Source organism: Xiphophorus hellerii, chromosome 14, assembly GCF_003331165.1.
Source record: "Xiphophorus hellerii strain 12219 chromosome 14, Xiphophorus_hellerii-4.1, whole genome shotgun sequence".
NCBI lineage: Eukaryota > Metazoa > Chordata > Actinopteri > Cyprinodontiformes > Poeciliidae > Xiphophorus > Xiphophorus hellerii.
In genome coordinates this window covers 25557195-25577912 of record NC_045685.1, presented here as the reverse complement: position 1 = coordinate 25577912, position 20718 = coordinate 25557195, and the positions used below count along the sequence as shown (strand labels likewise).

The 20718-nt window shown below is 39.8% G+C and overlaps 1 protein-coding gene across 1 annotated transcript; it reads left to right on the top strand.

Moving 5' to 3' along the window:
* Positions 1 to 9666: 9666 nt before the first annotated feature.
* Positions 9667 to 17003, top strand: ppm1ka (protein phosphatase, Mg2+/Mn2+ dependent 1Ka). Its single transcript, XM_032584265.1, has 9 exons — positions 9667 to 9793; positions 10827 to 10944; positions 11845 to 12021; positions 12184 to 12356; positions 12440 to 12540; positions 12690 to 12855; positions 15339 to 15483; positions 15643 to 15777; positions 16287 to 17003. Exons 2-9 carry the CDS (start codon positions 10846 to 10848, stop codon positions 16416 to 16418), a joined length of 1128 nt encoding a protein of 375 aa, XP_032440156.1. The 5' UTR covers positions 9667 to 9793; positions 10827 to 10845; the 3' UTR covers positions 16419 to 17003.
* Positions 17004 to 20718: the final 3715 nt, after the last annotated feature.

Here is a 20718-nt window from a genome sequence, read left to right as displayed (position 1 = left end):
GTTTCCTCCTTTACAGAGTTTTTATTCCGTTTCCTCGTCTTTTCCTTTTTATTTATTTTTTTATTTTTAGGGAAAATTAAAGAAAGTAGAGTTTTAAAATGCCAACTAGAATAGAAATAATGTTTATTGTCCCACAGTGAGGAAATTGAGTTATACAGGTTCACACAAAAGATTGAAAAGTCCTCAAATATATAACAAACATTAATATTAATCATATTTTTACAATATGACTAAAAAATTATGTCATCAAAAATACCTGAATCCAAAGTTTAAAAAGCTGAAAATTTGCTTAAAAAAATAAAAAAGTCAGATTTTTAGATTAATGTCAGAAATTTCCATGAAAAGAACTTTGACATTTCTGAGTTTCAAATGCCAAAAATTTCCTACAAAAAACTCAAAACTTTCTAGAAAGATTTTGGAAATTTCAGAAAATTCCCAAAAGTAGATTTTTTTTCTGCAGTGCAGTTGGTAGCACTGCTGCCTTGTAGCCAGAAGGTTCTGGGTTCGATTCCCGGCCCGGGGTCTTTCTGCAGGTTCTGGGTTCGATTCCCGGCCCGGGGTCTTTCTGCAGGTTCTGGGTTCGATTCCCGGCCCGGGGTCTTTCTGCAGGTTCTGGGTTCGATTCCCGGCCCGGGGTCTTTCTGCAGGGAGTTTGCATGTCCTCCCTGTACATGGTGGGTTCTCTCCGGGTCCAAAAACACTTAACTGAGTCAGGTTGGTCTGTATAAATTCTCCTTAGGTGTGTGTGTGTGTGTGCATGGTTGTTTGATAATTGAATTTATTTTTAGTTTGCAAAGGACAAATAAAATACAGTAATTTCTCCCTATTTTGGTGTGAAAATGAAGCTGCAGCTTCATCCATCCATCGGGTGACAAACTAAACTACCACACAAAAATACTTGGTTAGATGTTTTGTTTTTTGTTGTAAATACAGAGCAACTTGCCTCCACTAACTGCACAATTAATTATTTTAGATTTACAAGAACAGAAGCGAATATCAAGAAATGTTAAATTTGAAAACTATAACTTGCAGTCGGTTAAGAGAGATTTCTTAAATATTTCAGGTTTCCTGAAAGGTCTGAAATTACTTTTAGTATTTTTTTATTATTTTTTATAGCCTGGATAAATTTAGCAGAAAATGCGGTGAATGTAACTTTTCTCCAAGCTTAATTTCTAAAACATAAAGATCTCAACCAACCAGAGCTGCTTTACACATTATGTACCAACAAGGTTCTGATTTACTTTTCCACTACAAGCCTTGAATTTATCTTATATTTTTTTCTCAGAGACCAAAGACTTCAAAGCATTTGTGTTAATGAAGCTCTGATGTTTTATTTTTTGTCTTGGCTTCTTGTACTACTCAGCCTGTCCACATGGTGGCGGTAGGTACAGCATTAATTTCAGTATGATGGTCATTTTGTGATTAGAAGTTAAACTATTTTATTTTTCCACTTTATTCAAATAAATTAACAAATATTTATCTATGTGGTTGTTTTTTCACAGTAATGACACAATTTATTTGTCATTAGAAACGACAAATAAAATTTTAAGTCATTTTTCTGTTTCATGAAATGTCCAAAACAGAATAAAAATTATTTCAGATATTTTTTGTCACAAGGTTGGAAACAGTTTTTGTTTTGTTTTTTACACAAGTTTCCACAAATTTCAACATTTTGTTGAAGAAAATGTATCCAGTTTCACTTTGATTCTCTTTAAAATCCCAAAATAGAAATAAAATGTTTTCTCTTTGAAAATGCCTTTAAAGAAAAATATTTCATTAAGATGAACCCAGGGTTAAAATGGTTCTTTGGAAGTGTGTTTTTTTAAGTGCTTCAAGACAATATTTATTGTGAATTGGCGCTACATAAACTGAATTTAATTGATTCCTGTTTAAATGGTGCAGAGAAAAGTCGCATACTGACTCAGAAAACATGTAGCATCTCCCATCTTCTGGACTGCCTGGCCTGTTGGGGCCCAACGCCAGGGGCCCAAAGAGTCACTGGGCCCCATGAGCTTCACCAGTAAAATGTCACAGAAACAGACCCATGCTGATATCCAAGTGTGACACGTTTAGAGCTGAACTCCATCAACCGGATGTTAAAAGTTTCCCATCATTTCCAGTCAGTTTTAAAGGAGAAAAAATGAAGAAAAGACGTCTGAGAGGTCAGGAATCATCAGCATCACAAAGCTTAACGTTAAGAGGTTTAAGAAGATGAATAATGGAGAAAAGAAAGGCATAAGATGAGAAAAAGGAGGAGGAGCGACAGCAGCTTTCTGCTCCTTCACTGGTATTAATTTATTCAGCGCTGCTTCCTCTGGAGCAGAGAGGAGCAACGAACCGGAGCAGCTGAGCGTTGGCTTCCTGATGCCTACGGAGCCTGAATAGGTACGAATATATCCAATATGTTTCTGAACAGACATTTTGTTTCTAGACTTGTTGTAGCTTTGATTGTTGAGGGACCATCATGGAGTCACATTTCTTGAGTCTTGCACTGTTTTCAAACCTGATAGTTCAGTAGACTCGGTTCGATTTGGGACCAAAGTTGCAACATTTCTTACATTTTCAGCTGCTGTGGTTCTCTTTCACTCTGACTCAAACATTCAAACTCTTTGAAAAACTTGTTCCTCTCCTCACCTTTGGGGGCGCTGCACCAAGAACCACTGAAGGAAACAACATGAAAACCTCTGAAGAAGACGCTAGGTATTGCTATTACCAATTGTCATGAAAATTGTAAGTAAACCAGGCAAATTTAATCAGATGTTGACATTACATATGGTTGTAATAACCAGGAAGAAGACCACACAGGTTTGGACTTTTGGGTTTCGTGGCTCTGGTAAGGCACAGGCCCACCAGTGAATGGGAAAGTTTGCTACATTAGAAGATATTTCTCAAATATGTTTCCATCTCCCATTTTGTGCATTAAGTCTATTTCAGAGAAGCCCTGAAATGAAATGAGGGTGAAAATTTATTCACAAAATTGGAAAAATTATTTAGAATTTGTCGTTTCTATTTACCGTTTCTAAGGCGATACTTCAGTATGCGCACAGCAAAATGTTGATGGAAACATGATTAGTGAGAGAAACTTCCTCCTTCACAAAATTTAAAGAAAATGGAGTGGTGTCATTTCTCTTGTCTTTAGTAAAAGACCACAAGCCATTTCTCCCGCTAGCACTGGACTCACCTGTTTGTTTGACCTGGGCTTTAGTCCAATTCATGCTTTTGGAGTGATTGCCGTTCACATATGCATTGGAACCGCACCAGAGTTCACTTCAACCAAACAGAGACCGAGGGTTGTAGACGGATCAAAGTTTGTGTTTTGGGGCCAAATGAGAGTTTGATTCCACATTCACACTTCCACAAAAGACCCGGATTTTCTAGACAAATAAACTAAAGTTGGACTAACGTGGACTAAACAGGGCTGGTGTGAATGAACCCTAATACAATAGTTCTAGAATGGTATAATTTCCCAACTATAAAAATATTATTAAATTGAATCATCATTAGGTGAAGATTATCTATTTGAAGTTTGTGATTTTTCACTGTTTCTGTCTCCATCTGATGTAGATCCTCGTTGAGATTCTGCCTGATTTTCAGCTGAACAAGCAGGAATCATCACGATGTCAACACCTCCGAATGCCACTAAACGAAGAACGGATATTCTCCAGTTGGAACGTGACGTTCCAGAAGATGTGGAGCCTTCAAGCACAGCGGTGAACACGGATCCCAACGACAACTGGGGTACAGAGCCAAATTTCAACCTCAACTTCAATCTGAGCTCTACGACTAGCCCTCGTCCCACCAAAGAGCCCTCAAAGATGCATTCTGGGAGTAAAAAGGAAGATAAAAATAAAGGAGGAGCAGCTGCAGAATTTAACACCATTTCAGTACCAAGTGAAAAACCTAGGAGCAAAATCCCAACAGCAACAGCTCAGATGACTGTGAAAAACAAAGTCGGCCAACAGCCGAAATCTCCAAACATTAAGCTTTCCTCTTCACCCAAAGTACAAAGTCATGGAAACTTAGCACTGAGTCCCAAACCAACCGGTGTGGAGCTGAGGAGCAGCCAAAGATCTACAGAAAAAGTCAGAATTGAAACAACTAAAGCAGAATCTGTAAAGCCAGTGACGCCTGAGCTGACAACTAACTCTGCAAACAGCATAAAACCAACCGAAAAGATGCAATCAAACAGCAAAGATGTAAAGGACATTCACCTTGAGACCCCACCAAAAACTCTGCAGCTGCCTAAAAGCCCAAAGGTCCATAATCAAAAGGGAGATAAGAGCAGCAAAAGCCCAAAATTAACAAATCGAACTCCAACAATGATGGCCAAAATAAAAAAATCAGATCCACTAAACTCGACAACTGACCAAAAACCTGAAAACGACTCTGGAGCTCAAGGTGTTTTCACAACTTCAGGAACCTCACAGAAAGAGAAAACAGGGTCACCACTTCTCAGGACCAAACCGTCCCGAGTAACTTCTCTGAGTCCGAAACCAGCCACACAAAGAAAAACCACCGGAACCGGAACCATTAACGTGTCACGCTCTGAGGGGAATCTTCACAGTAAAGACTTAAAGGTCAAAACCAGTTCAACCCCCAAATCTACTAAACGATCCAAAGACAGTCTGGATTCAAAACTCAGCTCCAGGTCCAGAGATGGGTCCAGAGACGCACTGGATTCCAGAAGCAGCAGCGCCTCGAAAAGCAGTTTGGACTCTCGGGACAGTTTGGATTCTAAGAAGCTCCAGAGTTCAAAGCTTATCCAAAATCCACACGACCCGAAAACCTCAGCAGAAACCAGGATGAAGAAAAGCCACCAAGGTTCGGAGAAAGATTTCAAAACGGTCCCAAAGAACAATCACGATTCGAAACTTCTTCAAAACTCGAAAGCAAGTTTTGATCCCAAAATCAAAACCAACTCCGGTTCTGATTCTAAACCAGGGATTACCCAGTCAAGATCTCCAGCTACCCTGCAGGCCTCTACTTTCAGTATGGATCTTCTTGGATGTGGTTCCCTTTCTCCCATCTCCAGCGGAACCATCAAGACGTCAGGTTCTGCTGTTGAGCTCAGTTTAAATCATAAGAGCCAATCAGATTCATCGAGTTCTGGACAAGTTCTACCTGGTTCTAAGTCGACACTCGCTGATTTGTCCTCTCCGATATCAGCAACTCAGAGTCCAGGATCCAGTACTGGAAAAAGTTTTACTTCTACTCTAACTGGATCAAACAAGGAGAACAAGAAGAGTCCAAGTTCCACTCCAGGTAATAACAACCGAAGTGTCAAAATACCACAGAGGCACATGCAACGTTTCAGAGACACTCAGGACCCAAATATTCAGTAAAGGGGCAATTCAACATGAAAAAAACATAAAATTTCAGGGGCAGACCTGTGAAGACACTTGCAATAATTATTGTGACTAAAGATAAATGCTTGGAGGAGTTTTTCTAGATCTTGCTGAGTCATAAGTCCTCTAATCCTGGAAATGTTCTTCGGGTGATAAAAGGCCGACTTTGTCACTGTCTTTATGTGACTCTGAAGGTTCAGGTCAGAGTCCATCACCACACCCAGATTTCAGATCTGATCTCTAGTTTCCAGTTGTAATAACTGAAGCTGTGCGTTGACTCTAGATCTAGATCTGTCCAGTAGTTTTATAACTACTGTTTTTAAAGTTTGGTAGTAAATGTCTCTAGGTTTTACCTTCAATTTAGCTGAAGAACATTAGCTTGGCAGCCATGTTGCAACGCCATGATGTGCCAAAGCAAAGCACCTCATCTACCCCGAGCCATGAATTTACACCAGTTTAATCAGGGCTTTAAACTTTATCAAACATGAGTTGCTGTTTCCTTGACACAATGAAGCAAAGTCTCTGTCAGCAGATGATGTACCTCTTTGTTTTTGTTTTGTTACTTCAGGTATCCTGGCCCCTTTGGCATCTTCCAGTCCTAAAACCAGGCCTGTGGTGACCTCGAAAATCCTGGAAGGATCCACAGATACCTCAGAAGATCCTGCAGTTATGAAAAAAGATCCTAACAGTTCATCCCGAAATACTAGTCTGACTCGAGGTCTTACCTTTGACTCAATCACAAAACCAGGTAAAAATACTGACAATAAGCATTTAAAAGGCGCTGAGAGTGAGGTTAATACTCAAGGAAAGGTGGAGGTTTCTCAAGAGGCCAAGAATGACAGGGATGGACGTCCATCAGGAGCTTCAGAGGGGAGATCGGTTCTCCCACTGAGTAAAGCTGGTCACCCAGGAGACACAAAAAATATCATCTCATCACCTCGGGCAACCAGAGCAAGAGAACCAAAGCAGAAAATACAAGTTCATGGGAAAAAGAATGAAGGGAATCCTTCATCTCCCCTTCGTCCTGTCTCTTCTTCTTCCACTCATACACCAACCAAGAAGACAGTCAAAGAGACTGCCCCTAAACCTGAGCTTTCTCAAAGACTCCATAAACGTGCAGGGGCTCAGAAAGAGGTGGGCGTTCAGGTGGAGGTGGACGTGGTCGAGCGTTCTGCTTCCACAAGCCCCAGCCTCCACCGCGGACCTCCCACCTCCTCCATGATTGGTTCCTCCAGCTACCAATCATCGCTGAGCGACGTGCCACCCCTCAAACATGTCTGCCAGATTGAGATTGAGCTGTGCAGCCAAACGCTGTTTCCCTGTGTTGTTCCCGACAAGGCCAGTTCCCTTCCTGCATGTTTGCGCTTCCCACAGAATCCCGGTCTTATGTCGGGCTTTGGACCACACCACAATCCAGATGTTAGCGCCGAGTGCCTCTGGGAAGATGAAACTAAAGAAGAGGAACAATGGCAGCCCAACAAAAAACAGGAGGATGGGTTTAAAGGGCAGACGGAAAAGCCCCCGGAGGTGTTGTGGGACAAACAAGGGATGACGTGGGAGGTTTACGGCGCCTCTGTAGACCTGGAGTCTCTGGGCACGGCCATCCAGTCCCACCTGGAGATGAAGATTCGAGAGCAGGAGAGGCACATCCGGATACTTCGGAAGTCCATCTGCTCCAACAGCAGCTTTGCCCGGTACAAGAGGAAGAAGAGACGGAGAAGGTTTCTGGGTTGCTGCATCAAGGCGTCCGCCGTGTCTGACTGAGATCAACGTTCAGAGACGTCAAACATCTGACTTTCACTAATCCAAGCTGGATTAAGAGCCAGGAAACTGTAAAATATCCCTCATATTAAAATGTTTGTAAAGTAATTAGGCAACATAACAACTGCCAGAAAAAAATACCTTCCACAATCTGGGCATTAATAAGCTTAATATTACAAAATATTACTATTCTGGGAAATTTGATTGAAGATAAATGTTTTTCCTCGTGACTTTAAGGATAAAGTTATTAAAGAAAGGATTTTAGTTATAAGGTGTCCATGCATGCTTAGAAAGTTGCACATTCATATATCTACAATTAAAGCCTTAAAAGGTCTTAAATTAATTTAAAAAGTAAGTTAGCCTTTAATACGTTAATTCCCAGGTCTTAAATTTGTTTTGACAGGATTATTTAATACCATACGCTTTATGTATTTTTTTCTGACAGGATTTTTCTCTCAGGCAAAAGTTTGAGTCGTATTCAGAAATCTTCTATGCTTTGACTCAAGTGAGATGATTGAAGCTGTCGCTAACTAGCTGCTAATATACCCTTGATAGCTAGACAGCTTTTTTGCTTGTACCATGTGTAAGTGAAAATTTACCACCAGTTAGCTTGACGAAATTGGTACATTTGTGTGGAGAAACAGGTCTTAAATTTCATTCATGATGATCTTAGAACGGTCTTAAAAAGTCTTAAGTTTGAGTTGGCGAAACTGATTTAGCAAAACTGATCAAAGTGTGAAAGTTTGTCAGACCTTCTTTAAGAAATGTGTTTCCATCTCTCCTTTTATCGCATCAACTATTTTCTGGAAAAGTCAAATCACAAACACTTCAAATTTATTTTGAATTTTGTCGTTTCCATCAACTGTTTTCAATGCGATAATTGAAATTGTGCAGAAAAACTCTGATAGAAGCATGTCTTTGGACTTAAATGTCAAATATAAAACCGAAATCCTTTCTTCTGTCTCACTATCTGGGTCTTTACCTGTAAGTTTTAGTTGGACCGGTGTTGGTGCGTGTTTAGCCGTGTTTAGCCGTGTTGAGGTTGTGTCTGAGAGCAGAACGGGTCGGTACCTCGGCTTTCCGGTGGCAGCTGCAGTGGTTGTTGACGTGGAGCTGAGAGGACAGCAGCTCCATTCCTGGTAAATATTTCATCCAGTTTCTTTTTTATGAAACTCGGCACAAAGCACTCAGCAGAGAGCTCCCAGCCGCAGACTACAGGATTTGCTAAGGAGTTAAAAAGTCATTTCTTTTCCTCTTTTCCTGTCATCTCACTTTCCCTTAGTTTCCTCACTAATTTCTCCTTCCACTTCTGTTTTATTCTCCTTTCTTCTTGTCTTTTTCTTTATTTCCAAATCATTTTTCGTTTTCTTTATGCTTTTTCCTTATTTGCTTGTATTTCCTATTTTCTTCTTTTCTCCTTCAGTTTTTCTTTCTATCTCTTTCTTGTCCAAATCTTCTCATTTACTTCTCGTTTATTTTCTTTCCTTCTCTTTCCTCTAAGTTTGACATTTTCCACTCTTTGCAAATTTTACTCCATTATCCACACAACTTTCTGTTTTTTCTTCCATTTTTACTTTTTCCTGTTTCTTTTTGTTCCTTCTCTTGTTTTATTCGATCATATTTTAGACCTGAGTGATAAACTTGTCGTTCTTCCCTCCCTCTCTCTCCTCTTCCTCCTGAACCTCTCCACCGCTGATGGAGTTGCATCATTTATCTGAATTATTCAGAAACATTAAACCCACGCTCGTGTTAACAACGGAAACTCCACCATATTTAATTCATACGTACATAAGAACACAGCGACTGTAAGGATTCTAATGTTTAATTAAAGCTTCTTTACAAACTCGCTCATAGTTTTGTATTTCGTCTTTCCTGTCTTGTGTAAACTGTTTGTAATCTTTGAACCTTTATGTGTGATGTTTAAACCATGCATTCTTGGTTATAACCTCTTATTATTGTAGCGTTGCCTCCCTCCAGCAGCCATTGGGTGAAAACATGTTACTTCATGGACAGTTTACCAGTCAGTTACAGGAAACCCTTCCACCTATTGACTCACTTCTAATGGTATTTTAGAAAGAAAGGTCAACATAACACACATAAATTTGGACTTTGGGAGGAAGCTGCACACACATGTACAAGAAAAACATACAAACTCCATGGAGAAAGACCCTAATGTGGGATTTGAGTTGTACACCCAAAACTTGCTTTTAAAATTGATTTATTAAATAATCATTCCACTTAAGGAGAAATTACATCAACGAAAGCCCAAAATTAATGTAACAAACATGCGAATAATGAAAGGAAATAAACTTCTGACTATTGTTAAAAATTTGAATTTTTATTGTACTTTTTGAGAAATTTTTAAAATAATTTTATGGTTCACAAAATTATATTTATCTCCAAAAAATTAACTACCTTAATCTTTACTGGAAGTTTTGCACACAGTCTTTATTTTCCTGGTCAGTAACTTGGACCTGATTAAGCTCAAGAAACCAAAACAGCTTCACGTCTTTTTTTGGTGCTGACGTCAGAACATGCTGTGCTCTGATTGGACACCTGGGGATCCGTTTAAAACACACAGCTTGAGCTGAAGAGTCACAGCGCGAGCGCCACTCTGGGCCGCTGGACACCTGTTGCCAAGGAAACTGAAACGGGCGGGAAAATTACCAGTTAATGACCTGAAAAAGGTAAATTAGTTTTTTTTGTTTTGTTTTGTTTTGTTACCGCCATTTTGATTTTAATGTTTTCAAAAAGTTTGGAAATTGCTTCAAGGAAAAAATGTATATCCTACATTTTACTTTTTAAAAACATTTTTAGTTTCTTGAACTAAAAATATTTTTACCTTATATTGTTAGATATAAGGTAAGAAATAGCAATCTTACCTTATATTTATTAAAAAATAAGCATCGATTTTATAAAGAAAAACTGTTTTAGAAGAAATATATGGGATTATAGTATTGAAAACATTTATTTTCTCATCCTACTATACTTTCTGAACATGCTTGAATTTGTATTTTTTTGTTCATAAACTCTTAAGTCTGACATATGCTGTCTCAAACATGTATACGCCGTGTAAGGTCTTGTCATCAGCAGGTCACATGTGTTTTTTGTTGGGTACACTGTTCTGAAGGTCGTGCTCACCAAGAACAGACTTCACTGGTGTTTGTTGCAAAGACAGTTTTAGTCCAAATATATCTGCAGCAGGTGATCTTTATTAATTACCATCAGAGTTTTGATCTGGCCTGGTAAAATATAGATCACATCACCAGAAAATGGGAGAAATTTGACACTTTCATATATGAAATTAGTTTCATATACAGATTTTAAACTCTAAAGTCAATTGAAAGTGTTTAATTTGATATTTTTAATTTTTCCTTGGGGGTATTACAGGTCAAGCTGAGTATTTATAGAACCGAGCCTGTTGGGGGTGACAGATAGAGAAAGGAAGAAGCCTCGCAGCTATTTGTGGACCACACACATACACAGAAGGTTTAATGGTCACTGGAGTATCAGGAATGCAATCCGTGTTAATGTCAATAATTTGGAAGATTTATATTACCAATCTGAGGCCAACAGCTTAAGCCCTCTTTCATCTTTCCCTAAATATGCAAAGGTTGGAGACTAAGAGACGGTTACAGTAATGATAGTGCCGTAGTGTGTATGTTTTTCAGAACTCCGCATGTTGCCCAGGTTTAATTTCTACACCTAAAATCTCTGCAGCTGCTAAGGACAGTCAGTCATGTCGTCTCCTGTGCTGCTGAACCTGCTGCGCTGCAGCCGCTTCTCCATGTGCAGACAAGCCCTCTTCGCTCTGGAAGCCTCCACACAGTCTGGGCAGGTGAATCCGTCTACGCAGGTCTATCGTGTAGCAATTAACTTTACTAAAATGGCATGACGGTAAACATTGACTTATTTCAACAAAGAATGTGGATCTTATTCTTCCTTGCCTCTACTGTAGCCCAAAAAGGACAATATGAACACTCACTTTAGAGGAAACTTTCTAGCCTTTTGCGGTTGTAATAGCTTTCCCTAGAGAGCAAGAAGATAGGATGTGATGCCAAGGATGCAGACTTTAACTTCATCCATTACATGTCAGAAAGTACTGTATTTGATCCTTGATCTTTTTGTTTATTGTGGTATTTCAACTCAAATAAGAGTTAAGGTACCTTCAGTGTACATAGGCGTGCTGAAGGGTAGCTACTGGTTGGTAATCACCCGATACCTATGGGATTCTTAAATGGTACCTAAAGATACTATTGAGTACCTTCTGGTTACCTACAAGGCTTCTATAGCACCTATATGTGGCATTTACAGGGTGTGCACTTGGATGGGTACATGAGTGGTATATAATGGTGTAAAGATTCTTGATTATTTATTGGGTATCGACAGGATACTTAAAGTGTAGCTGAAGCCTTCTGGGTCATTATAGGGTACGTTCCCTTGCTTGTTGCCCAGTACTTGCATACTTCCGTGGTAAACACTGGCTCCAGAATAATGTTAGGGGTATCTGGGGTACATCTGAGGTATCTATAAAATAAAAAGACAAAAACCTACAAAGTCCTTTTGAGAGACCTGTAGGGTAACGGCATTGAACTATCACATTTTACATCTTACCCTCCTAATGCCAGGACTTACATGTTGCTACTATTAATTCAAACTTATTGTACGGTATCTAAAGTTTATTTTCTAAATATTTGCTAAATGTTTAAGAAGTTCGTACTGGTTACTTTTGGACTAGGCTGGTGGACCATTGTTGGGGCTGGTGGGTGTTCGGCGGGCCAGCGGGTCGATCAGGTTCGACAGTGATTGCAGTGGCCAGCCAGTGACCTGGGACTCGTTTGGTATTTGGGATAACCGGATAGAAGAACCAATATTACTGCCTTCCAGTATCCGCTATGGAAAACCTATTCCACAGGTAAATAAACCATTGGATTAATGAAGAAATGGTTGAAGTAATTTCTAATTAGAGTTGATTAAACAACGTTTAAAAGGACAGATGCACAAAACAAAGTAAAAGTAAGAATAACTTTGTTGGTGTATTCAAGTAGATAAAGGTCAATATTTGCCTCCCTCTCAGATCAGCCTGTCTCGGGTCGGCAGTGCGTCGGTTTTGGGTCTCCGGAAGCAGAATGAGGACCGACTCCGTATCGCCCGTATCCATGACAACCTGTTGTACTTCGCCGTGTTTGATGGTCATGGCGGCCCACACGCTGCCGACTACTGCTGCACCTTCATGGAGAAATTCATAAGGTTGAATGAATTTTCTTCAGTTAACTTTAAAGGCAGACATCTTAACCAACAAGGATCATAAACTCTCGGGTTTCTTGTTTTAGAGACGCTTTGGAAGAGGAAGATGATCTGCAGAAAGTTTTAAAGAAAGCTTTCTTAGAAGCCGATAATGCTTTACACACACACCTGAGCTACTTCAACAACGGTAAAGCTCTGTACTAATGTTTGTCATTACTTACTAAATGAGTCATATTTTTAAATGAACCTTTATATTAGGCATTCTAATCTAATTTTGCACTGAACTTTGAATTGCTAGGCAGTAATGTTTCAATCTTTGCCTCTCTTGCCCCCCAGACTCAGTTCTGAGGTCAGGTACAACAGCAACAGTTGCTCTGCTACATGACGGCATTGAGCTGGTGGTTGCCAGCGTTGGTGACAGTCGGGCGTTGCTGTGCAGGAAGGGACATGCCAAGAAGCTCACCAAAGACCATACACCAGACCGCAAAGACGAGAGGAAACGGTACCTGAGTCCTTTTAGTACTACTGTGGTACCTAGTTTCAAGAACGCTCTATGCAGTCTTTTTGTGGTACCTAATTGAGGACTTACATTGTGCCTGTGGGAGGCTTTCAGCATATCAACCAGGTACTTACTCACAAGGCATTTACGGCATACCTCCAGGCCACTTGTAAAGTACCAATGGGGTACTTACATAATTTCTGCTGAGTTCCTTTGAGACACCTACCAGGTACTTAAAAAGTACCAATATGATACTTACTGATTGGGTATCAGTGGGGTACTTCCAGGACTCTTATAAATTAGCAAAGGAGTGGAGTGCTTTCCGGGATACTAATAGGTCATTAACAAATTAGGGTTTATTCCAAGTATCAGACCCTTACTAGATGCTCACACCTGACACAGATGATGCTAAAGGTCACAAAGAAAGTTGCAGGCTTTGCAATTAGAAAAGAGAAACCTAGGACTGGGGAAAATGATTGATGGCAACTGACATCATCTTCAGAATATTTAACAGTAATATTCCTGTCAATAGTAGAAAATGCACTGGGTACTAACTGACTCGTTCCCAATGAGCGGTATGGCATAGATTGGTGCTATTTTGGTCTCGTATCCATGAGATTGTTTTCAACACCAGTTGGACTCTCACTAACAAGGTGGAGTTAAACGAGGTACTTCTAGCCTTGTTTGTCTGTGCAACAACAAATGTGATGGACTAGTATGTGTCGTGTTTGTCGCAAGAAGTGACGTTTCTCTGTCCTCCAATCAGTGGACTGTGTTGTGATGCCAGTAGCTCCACTCTAACCGTAACGTTGTCCTGTGGACTGAACGGGGATTGGTGTGGTACAGGGGGGGTGTATGGCCCACTTTTACACTGGAAACAAACAAAATACTGTGTCGACTGTACCAACCAGGTAACCATGGAGTATCTCTGAATATTGATAGGATACCCATGGGGTAATTATGAACCAGAACATGCCTAATTCTCCACAGTTACCACAGTTGGTAAATAGTAGAGATGCCTTAAATCTAGAGATAAAGAATTAAATCAGTGTTAGAACAAAGACCAGTGGAATGAGACCAACTTTGAAGTTAAATCTGTTTTTATGTTGAGGTTAAGAAACAAGCTGTACAGTTTTCTACTGCAGACAGATGACTGATCACTTCTCCCATATCCAGGGGTACTTGTTTAAATCACAAGTTTCAGCCTTTATGGTTTCAGTTCAATTAAATCCCTCTGCTACTCAATTCACTTTTATTATTTACTAGTTTTTGGGGTTTACTGTAAGGTGCTGCAGCTTTAAAGCAACCAGAGCAGCAGCATGGTTCAGGTTCCCAAACAGTCGTTTGGTATAAATAGTGTGGAAGTCCGCATTCATGAAGCTCATCCAGGAACTGAAACTGGAGCAGAGCTGCAGGTTGACAGGTTTGGGATTCCCTTCAGCTAAAAGCAGCCGGTGTTATCTAACAGCAGAGCGAGCCTCCATCTGGCTGTGGTCATCAATCAGTGGGTTACCGTTTAGTGCAGGTTAAAACTCAAATACTGTCAGAGACACTAAATAAAACTTTATTTTTAATTAATTCATTTGATCCAACTTGAAACGGTATAAAACTATTTACATTTTAACTGTGGGAAGTAAAAGCTGCATAGCGTCTGACTAGCTGAGGAACTTGCCTTCTGCAGGATTATGTAACATTTGATGAGTTGATGGAAATCAGTGTGGAAAGTTTCCAGTGCAGCCGTCTTTGGCCTGGTCCAACTCCTACAGTATCCTTAACAAGACACCGGCTGGTTGGCTTCAGGTGGGGTTTTATTCTTTAAGGTTGGGTACAGTGAACTCCCATCTATTCACGGTTCACTATTTAAAGATTCACTGATTCTCGGATATTTTGGTGGAATATAACTCCAAAATATCTGCTGAAAATTCACTTATATAATGTAAAATGAAACTCTGGAAGTTGAAAAGCCTAGAATCAACTCTACTTGGAAAAGCATCAAATTCTGGAGTTCTGTTCATTTTCCTAGATTGTAATTACCGGTACCCTGAAGCTAACAGAGGATGTTAGCTTCAGCTGCAGTTCTAAGATGGTTTCCACTGTGCATAGCAATGCATGTTGAGGTATATTTGGTGTTTTAATCAACAAGCAGTCACATTAGATATTTCAAGCAGGGTCCATCTTAGACCTTCTTCTTTCCTAGCATGTAAAGCACTTTGAACTGCCTTCTTGCTGAAGTGTGCTATACACATAAACTGGATTGATTGAACCTGTTTGATGTCTTGCTGGTTGAAGACCCAAGAACAAACCCAGAATGTGCTTGACCCAGTCTATTAAAGACCATGACCATCTTGGTTTCCCCATTGGACCCCAACCTCAGATAAGAGGAACCAAAGTAACACACAGCCAGAGAGTTAAATATTCAAGCACCATCTCTGCCTCATATGATTTGACAGAGAAAGTAACTGATCCTGTTTGGTTTTTGTGTTCAGGATCCAGAAGTTTGGTGGTTTCCTGTCGTGGAACAGCGTCGGCCAGGCAAACGTTAACGGGCGGCTCGCCATGACGCGCAGCATCGGAGACTTCCACCTGAAATCCAGCGGCGTCATCGCAGAGCCAGAAACACATCGTCTCTCCGTGAGTCTCGGACCGGCTTCGTCTGCTGTCTTAGTTTCAAATCGTTTTTTATCTGTGGAGTTTTGAAAGTCAGTTGGAGCATTTTTACCTGGTTTGTTGTTGTTAGGTACATTATTCCTCTGGACAATCAGCTTATACATTCATGATCTGTTTCTGCAGGTCCAACATGCCAATGACTCCTTCCTGGCTTTGACAACAGACGGCATCAACTTCCTGTTGAGTGACCAGGAGATCTGTGATGTCATCAATCAGTGCCAAGACCCGACTGAAGCAGCAGAGATCATCTCTCAGCAGGTAAACGACTGCTGCTGATTTCCGATAAAAAGTTGTGACTCACTGAAGGTACAGCAGGCAAACTCAATGAACTGTAGAGAAAACAGGATCATCTCTGAGATAAAGAAACTCTAGAGTGAGAATAACTAAACTTCAACTTGTGTTGTTGCTAAAAACAAATCTATAAATAGTCCTAGTAACCCAGAAACCACACCTCTTTAATTAAAGTTACAATAAATTTGCAGTTATTGTGCACAGAAGCATCCTTAACACCCTGTTTCACTTTATGTACTAAAACATGTCTGGGGTTCAAATGTCTTTTGATTCTTCTGCTTCAGGAGGAGAAAGTTAGAATCTGTGAATCTGATATTAAGTCTTTGATACAGAAACGGTAGAAGAAAGATGATTCAGTTAAACAATAAATGTCTTGGTCAAAATTCATAAATGTCATATATTTGATCATATTAAAGGCATTTCAGTGACCAATAAATGTGAATTCTGCCTAAATAAGTGGATAAAATGTATTTCAGGCGCTGCAGTACGGCTCAGAGGACAACGCCACCATCGTCATCATCCCATTTGGAGCCTGGGGGAAACATAAAAGCTCCACCAAAACCTACAGCATGAGCAGGAACTTCGCTTCGAGCGGCCGATGGGCGTAGACGAAAACATACATGAAACACGACAGAACTCAGCCGATGATCTTAATTTGACTTTAAGTAACTCGGAGGTCCTTAAATTATTTATAACATGAAGCATCCAAAGAAACCCACCAGCTGCATCGTCATGCTTGTTCCCAGCTGAGCAGTCGACACTGTAAATAGTGTAAAATAATGAAGGTTGTACATATAAAGAAACTTACTGCAGTGGTTGTTGTCTTTGTCAGCTTTGTATCAGTGTTTTGCATTTTAGTACATTTCCTCTTTCAATAATTGCTGTCATTCTGTAAATGTTTAATGAAACTCCAAAATATCAGCATTTTATCAAATAAGAAGCTCAGTTTTAAATCCATCAAAAAGAGGAAAAACATTTGAACTCCAGGAAAAACCATTGGAGAAAGTGATCTGTTTCGTTACCAACAAACCTTTTAAATTCTGAAATATTTACCAACGTCAGAAGTTTGACTTGATATATCGATGCTCACCTTTACTCCATTGGTCCTTTAGAGTAATAAAGTTAAACTAGTTAAACATAAATTTCACTGTTTGTTTTCCTAAGTTGCATTAAACCAAGTCTGTGTTTAATCAGTCAGGCTCTGGTGTTTTATTTGAGGTTTAGAGATTAAAGTACCAAAGAGTTTTAGTTGTTATTTTGTGCAATTTCTTTACATTACAACTCTTTACATTTCAGGTGCTGCAGTAAAGGCGAAGGTGGCCAAAGACTTCATTCTCTAATGTTCTCTGTTGGAAACGGGTCACGAAAAACTGAGTAACTTTAGTTTCTTCCTCCTTCACAGTGTCTTAGAACTTCATGAAAGTGCATTGACATCCCTAGAAAAGATGGGATATTGAAGGCATTGGGTGTTTTCTAATGTCTCCAGTGAACTTTTCTGCACTAACGGTCCCAACACAAAGTGGAAATGAGCTTTTAAACCCCATAAATCACTCAAAAAGCAAACTGGAAGTACAAACATTAAAGTGTGACAAGGCTTTCGTTACCTGGTCAGGCATCAGAAAGAATTAAGGTAAATCTGGAACTCATCACTACAAGCAAATGTTTGTTTCTTAATGGTTTATGTTCTGCTTAGTGGCTTTTATTGACAGTTATCTGGCAGAGAGAGAAAGTTTGGAAGTAACTCCTGGCGGCGGTGTCAAGGATTATTGCCTCCATATCTGGAGGATCGTCTACCACTCAATCACTCACTGCCTCACTATTGTAATGCTGTCCATTTAGTTTCAGCTTTTGAAGCCAAGATTTGAAGGACAGCAGTCACGTTCCAACCTTCGTCAACAGATTCCTTCAGAAGATGTTGGCAATGAACTGACCATATTCTGTGTAAGCCACCTACTGACATCAAGCTCTGACCTGGAAAACCGCAGGGACAGCTGGCGAAGGGAATCAGAGGAGACTGGGATACACCTGAAACAAACGAGATATCGCAGGATATGAAGATATCTCACTCATCAGTCGCCGCTGAACTTCGCATCGCCTCTGACTCTTCTCTGACTGCAGAGTGACTTCCTCTTCCAAAACGTTCTCTTGTAACCTGCTGTTTTTCTCATCTTTTGGAGTCATGGCTTCTTCTCGGTTGAGTGGCCTTTCAGTCCATGTTGTTTCTGTGGATAAAGACTTTCCCTTACCAACCGCAGCCAACATATCAGCACAGTGTTGCCTCTGGGACTGAATCATACTTTCACACCAAAACATGTTCATCTCTGGGTCACAAAAGTCGATTCCTGCCTCAGCGGTATGAAGGCTCAAACATTGATATAACCCCGATTACATAAATGTTTGAACAGGTAAACGTTGAACCTTCAGACCTCTGGAAGTGGTACCAAAGCAGGAACCGGACCTCTGGAGGTTCCCGGTTCTCTTCCTGACACCACAAGTCTTGAGGGCCAATTCAGATTTTTAGCTGAGATCCGATTGCGTTTCTTTTTGCGACTAGAATCAGACTTCTTCTCACAAAACCATAACAAGATGAAGGAAGCTCATAAAATAAATATTTTTTTGGTCTTTCAGTCAACGTTTACTACGTCTGGCTTCTTCTGGTGCAGAATTATGACTTATGTCTCACGTCAATGATGTAAAAGTAAAATCCAATATGGCCGCTCTGACAGCAGACACTTTGAAAACTATTGGAAATGTATCCAATTTAATACCATGTATGGAAGTAGCAGAAATCAGATTTTGGGGGTTTGAAAAGATCGGAATGGGACCATCTGGGTCGTGTTCACCTGCTGTGTGATCGTACCCTTAGACAATTTGTTTAGATTTTTCAATGCTGTCACAGAAGGAATCTGTCTGTTTGAGCCTTAAAATACATCCACAGATGTTCCTCCATTTATCTCTAACGTTGTAAATTAACCAATAAGAACCAGGACTGGAGCTTACCAAGTCATGACATCATTATTTGTGTTTTCAACGTTTTTAAAGGCCTCAACAGATTAGTTTCAGCAAACTTCTAGCTGAAAGAAACTTTTTGGCATTTATCAAACAGAAATACTTGTGTTTGTTCTGTTTGATCGTCCACTTGAATTTAGGTGAGATTAAAGGATTCCTCTCAGACATTAAGGTGGTTTTGACTGTAAATGTTTGGCTCAGATTTAATGGTTGTCATGAACTTTTTCCTGGTTGACTAACCGCTGATCCTCCTCCTCGGACGTCCAATCACTTCGCAGGATTCTCCACCCAGAGAGGGCTTCGGATGTTGGTAGGTAAATTTAGAAACCGTCCAGCTGAACTGGATTCACATGACCAGGAGGTGACGCTGGCCGGAGCAACAACACACACCCTCCTCACCATAACCGCCTCTGCGTGTGTCTGCTGACCTTCACGAAATGCTGCCCTGTAAGTCAGAGTCTGCTGCTGGTCATGTGATTATTTGGTGTAGACCAGGTTACAATCCAGGGCTTTAAAGGGGAAGACATTTTACCTGTAGATTAGCACAGTGGAGCAGTAAGAACAGAATAAGTTTTTTTAAATTACCAGACTAAATATTACCAGAAAATATTGTCTTCCAGAGTCTCGCTAAAGGAGTTGCTAACTGTTTTTCTTTAGTTAGAAATTCTTCTGTTTCTTTTTGTTTTTTCCTGTTAAAGGGAGTTTTTCATCTCCATTGTCGCTCCATACATGCTCAGTCTTTAGTGATTGTTTACTGTCGCTAAATGTTTGTCCAGGAGATAGAAACTTAGTTTAGATCAAAACTTTTTACCCAGTTTAAATAATGAACTGACTTCACCGGATCTATAACTAGGATCAAACTGGAATGAATGTCACTGACTTTTAATCTTTGCTACTTTTGTCATTTTGATTCAAAATAATGTTTTGCATATTTTCTGTTGTGTTTTTTGTCACCCGAGAATTATTTCATGTTTGAAATATTTTCATTTTTCACTTTTTTAAACATTTTTAGAACAATTTGTAGAACATTTGTGACCATTTATAGAACATTTTTAAAATGAAAGAACAATTTTACAACATCAGTGGAACAATGTCAACATCCATTATATGTGTGTGTGAGCGTGTGTAGGGGTGTGTGTGTGTGAGCAGGGGGGACAGTACGTGTTTGAGAATGAGCATGTTACTAGAAACTAGCTAACCAAGCTAGCTAGCTAACATTACTGTCTGTATTCTATTGTGCTGTGTATCACTCATGTGTGCATTTATTTATCCATCCATCCATCCATCCATCCATCCATCCATCCATCCATCCATCCATCCATCCATTTTCTTCAGCTTATCCGGGATCGGGTCAACAATTACACATCAGAGGGTTAATTAATAATCTCTAATGAGCAAAATGCAGTTTTTGGATTTAGTCCTTTTCTGGTGCTAAACAATATTCTGTGATGTTGTGACCGTAATTTTAGCATTAAGCTTTTCAGGGGGAAAACAAAAACAAAAGGAAAAATAAAGAAAAATCTGAACAAAGAATAAAAACTAGCATTTGACCATTAATATTATGACTTATGGAAATATAGAGTCACAAGAGGTGGATAAATCACCCAGAAATGATCAAGTAAGAGCAGCACACCTTCAACTGATTCTCACTGAAGTAAAGGTAAAACGTAGCCATCCAAAAAAATTACTCTAGTAAAAAAGTATTTGGTAAAAAGTTTATTGAAGTACTGAATAAAGGATCCAATTATCAACCATTTAATATTTAAAAATTACATAATCAGATGAACTAAATATAAAGTTAAGTGGAAATTTGGGTATTTTAAGGAGCAAAATGAAAATCCATCCATCCATCCATCCATTTTCTGTTCACCCTTGTCCCTAATGGGGTCGGGAGGGTTG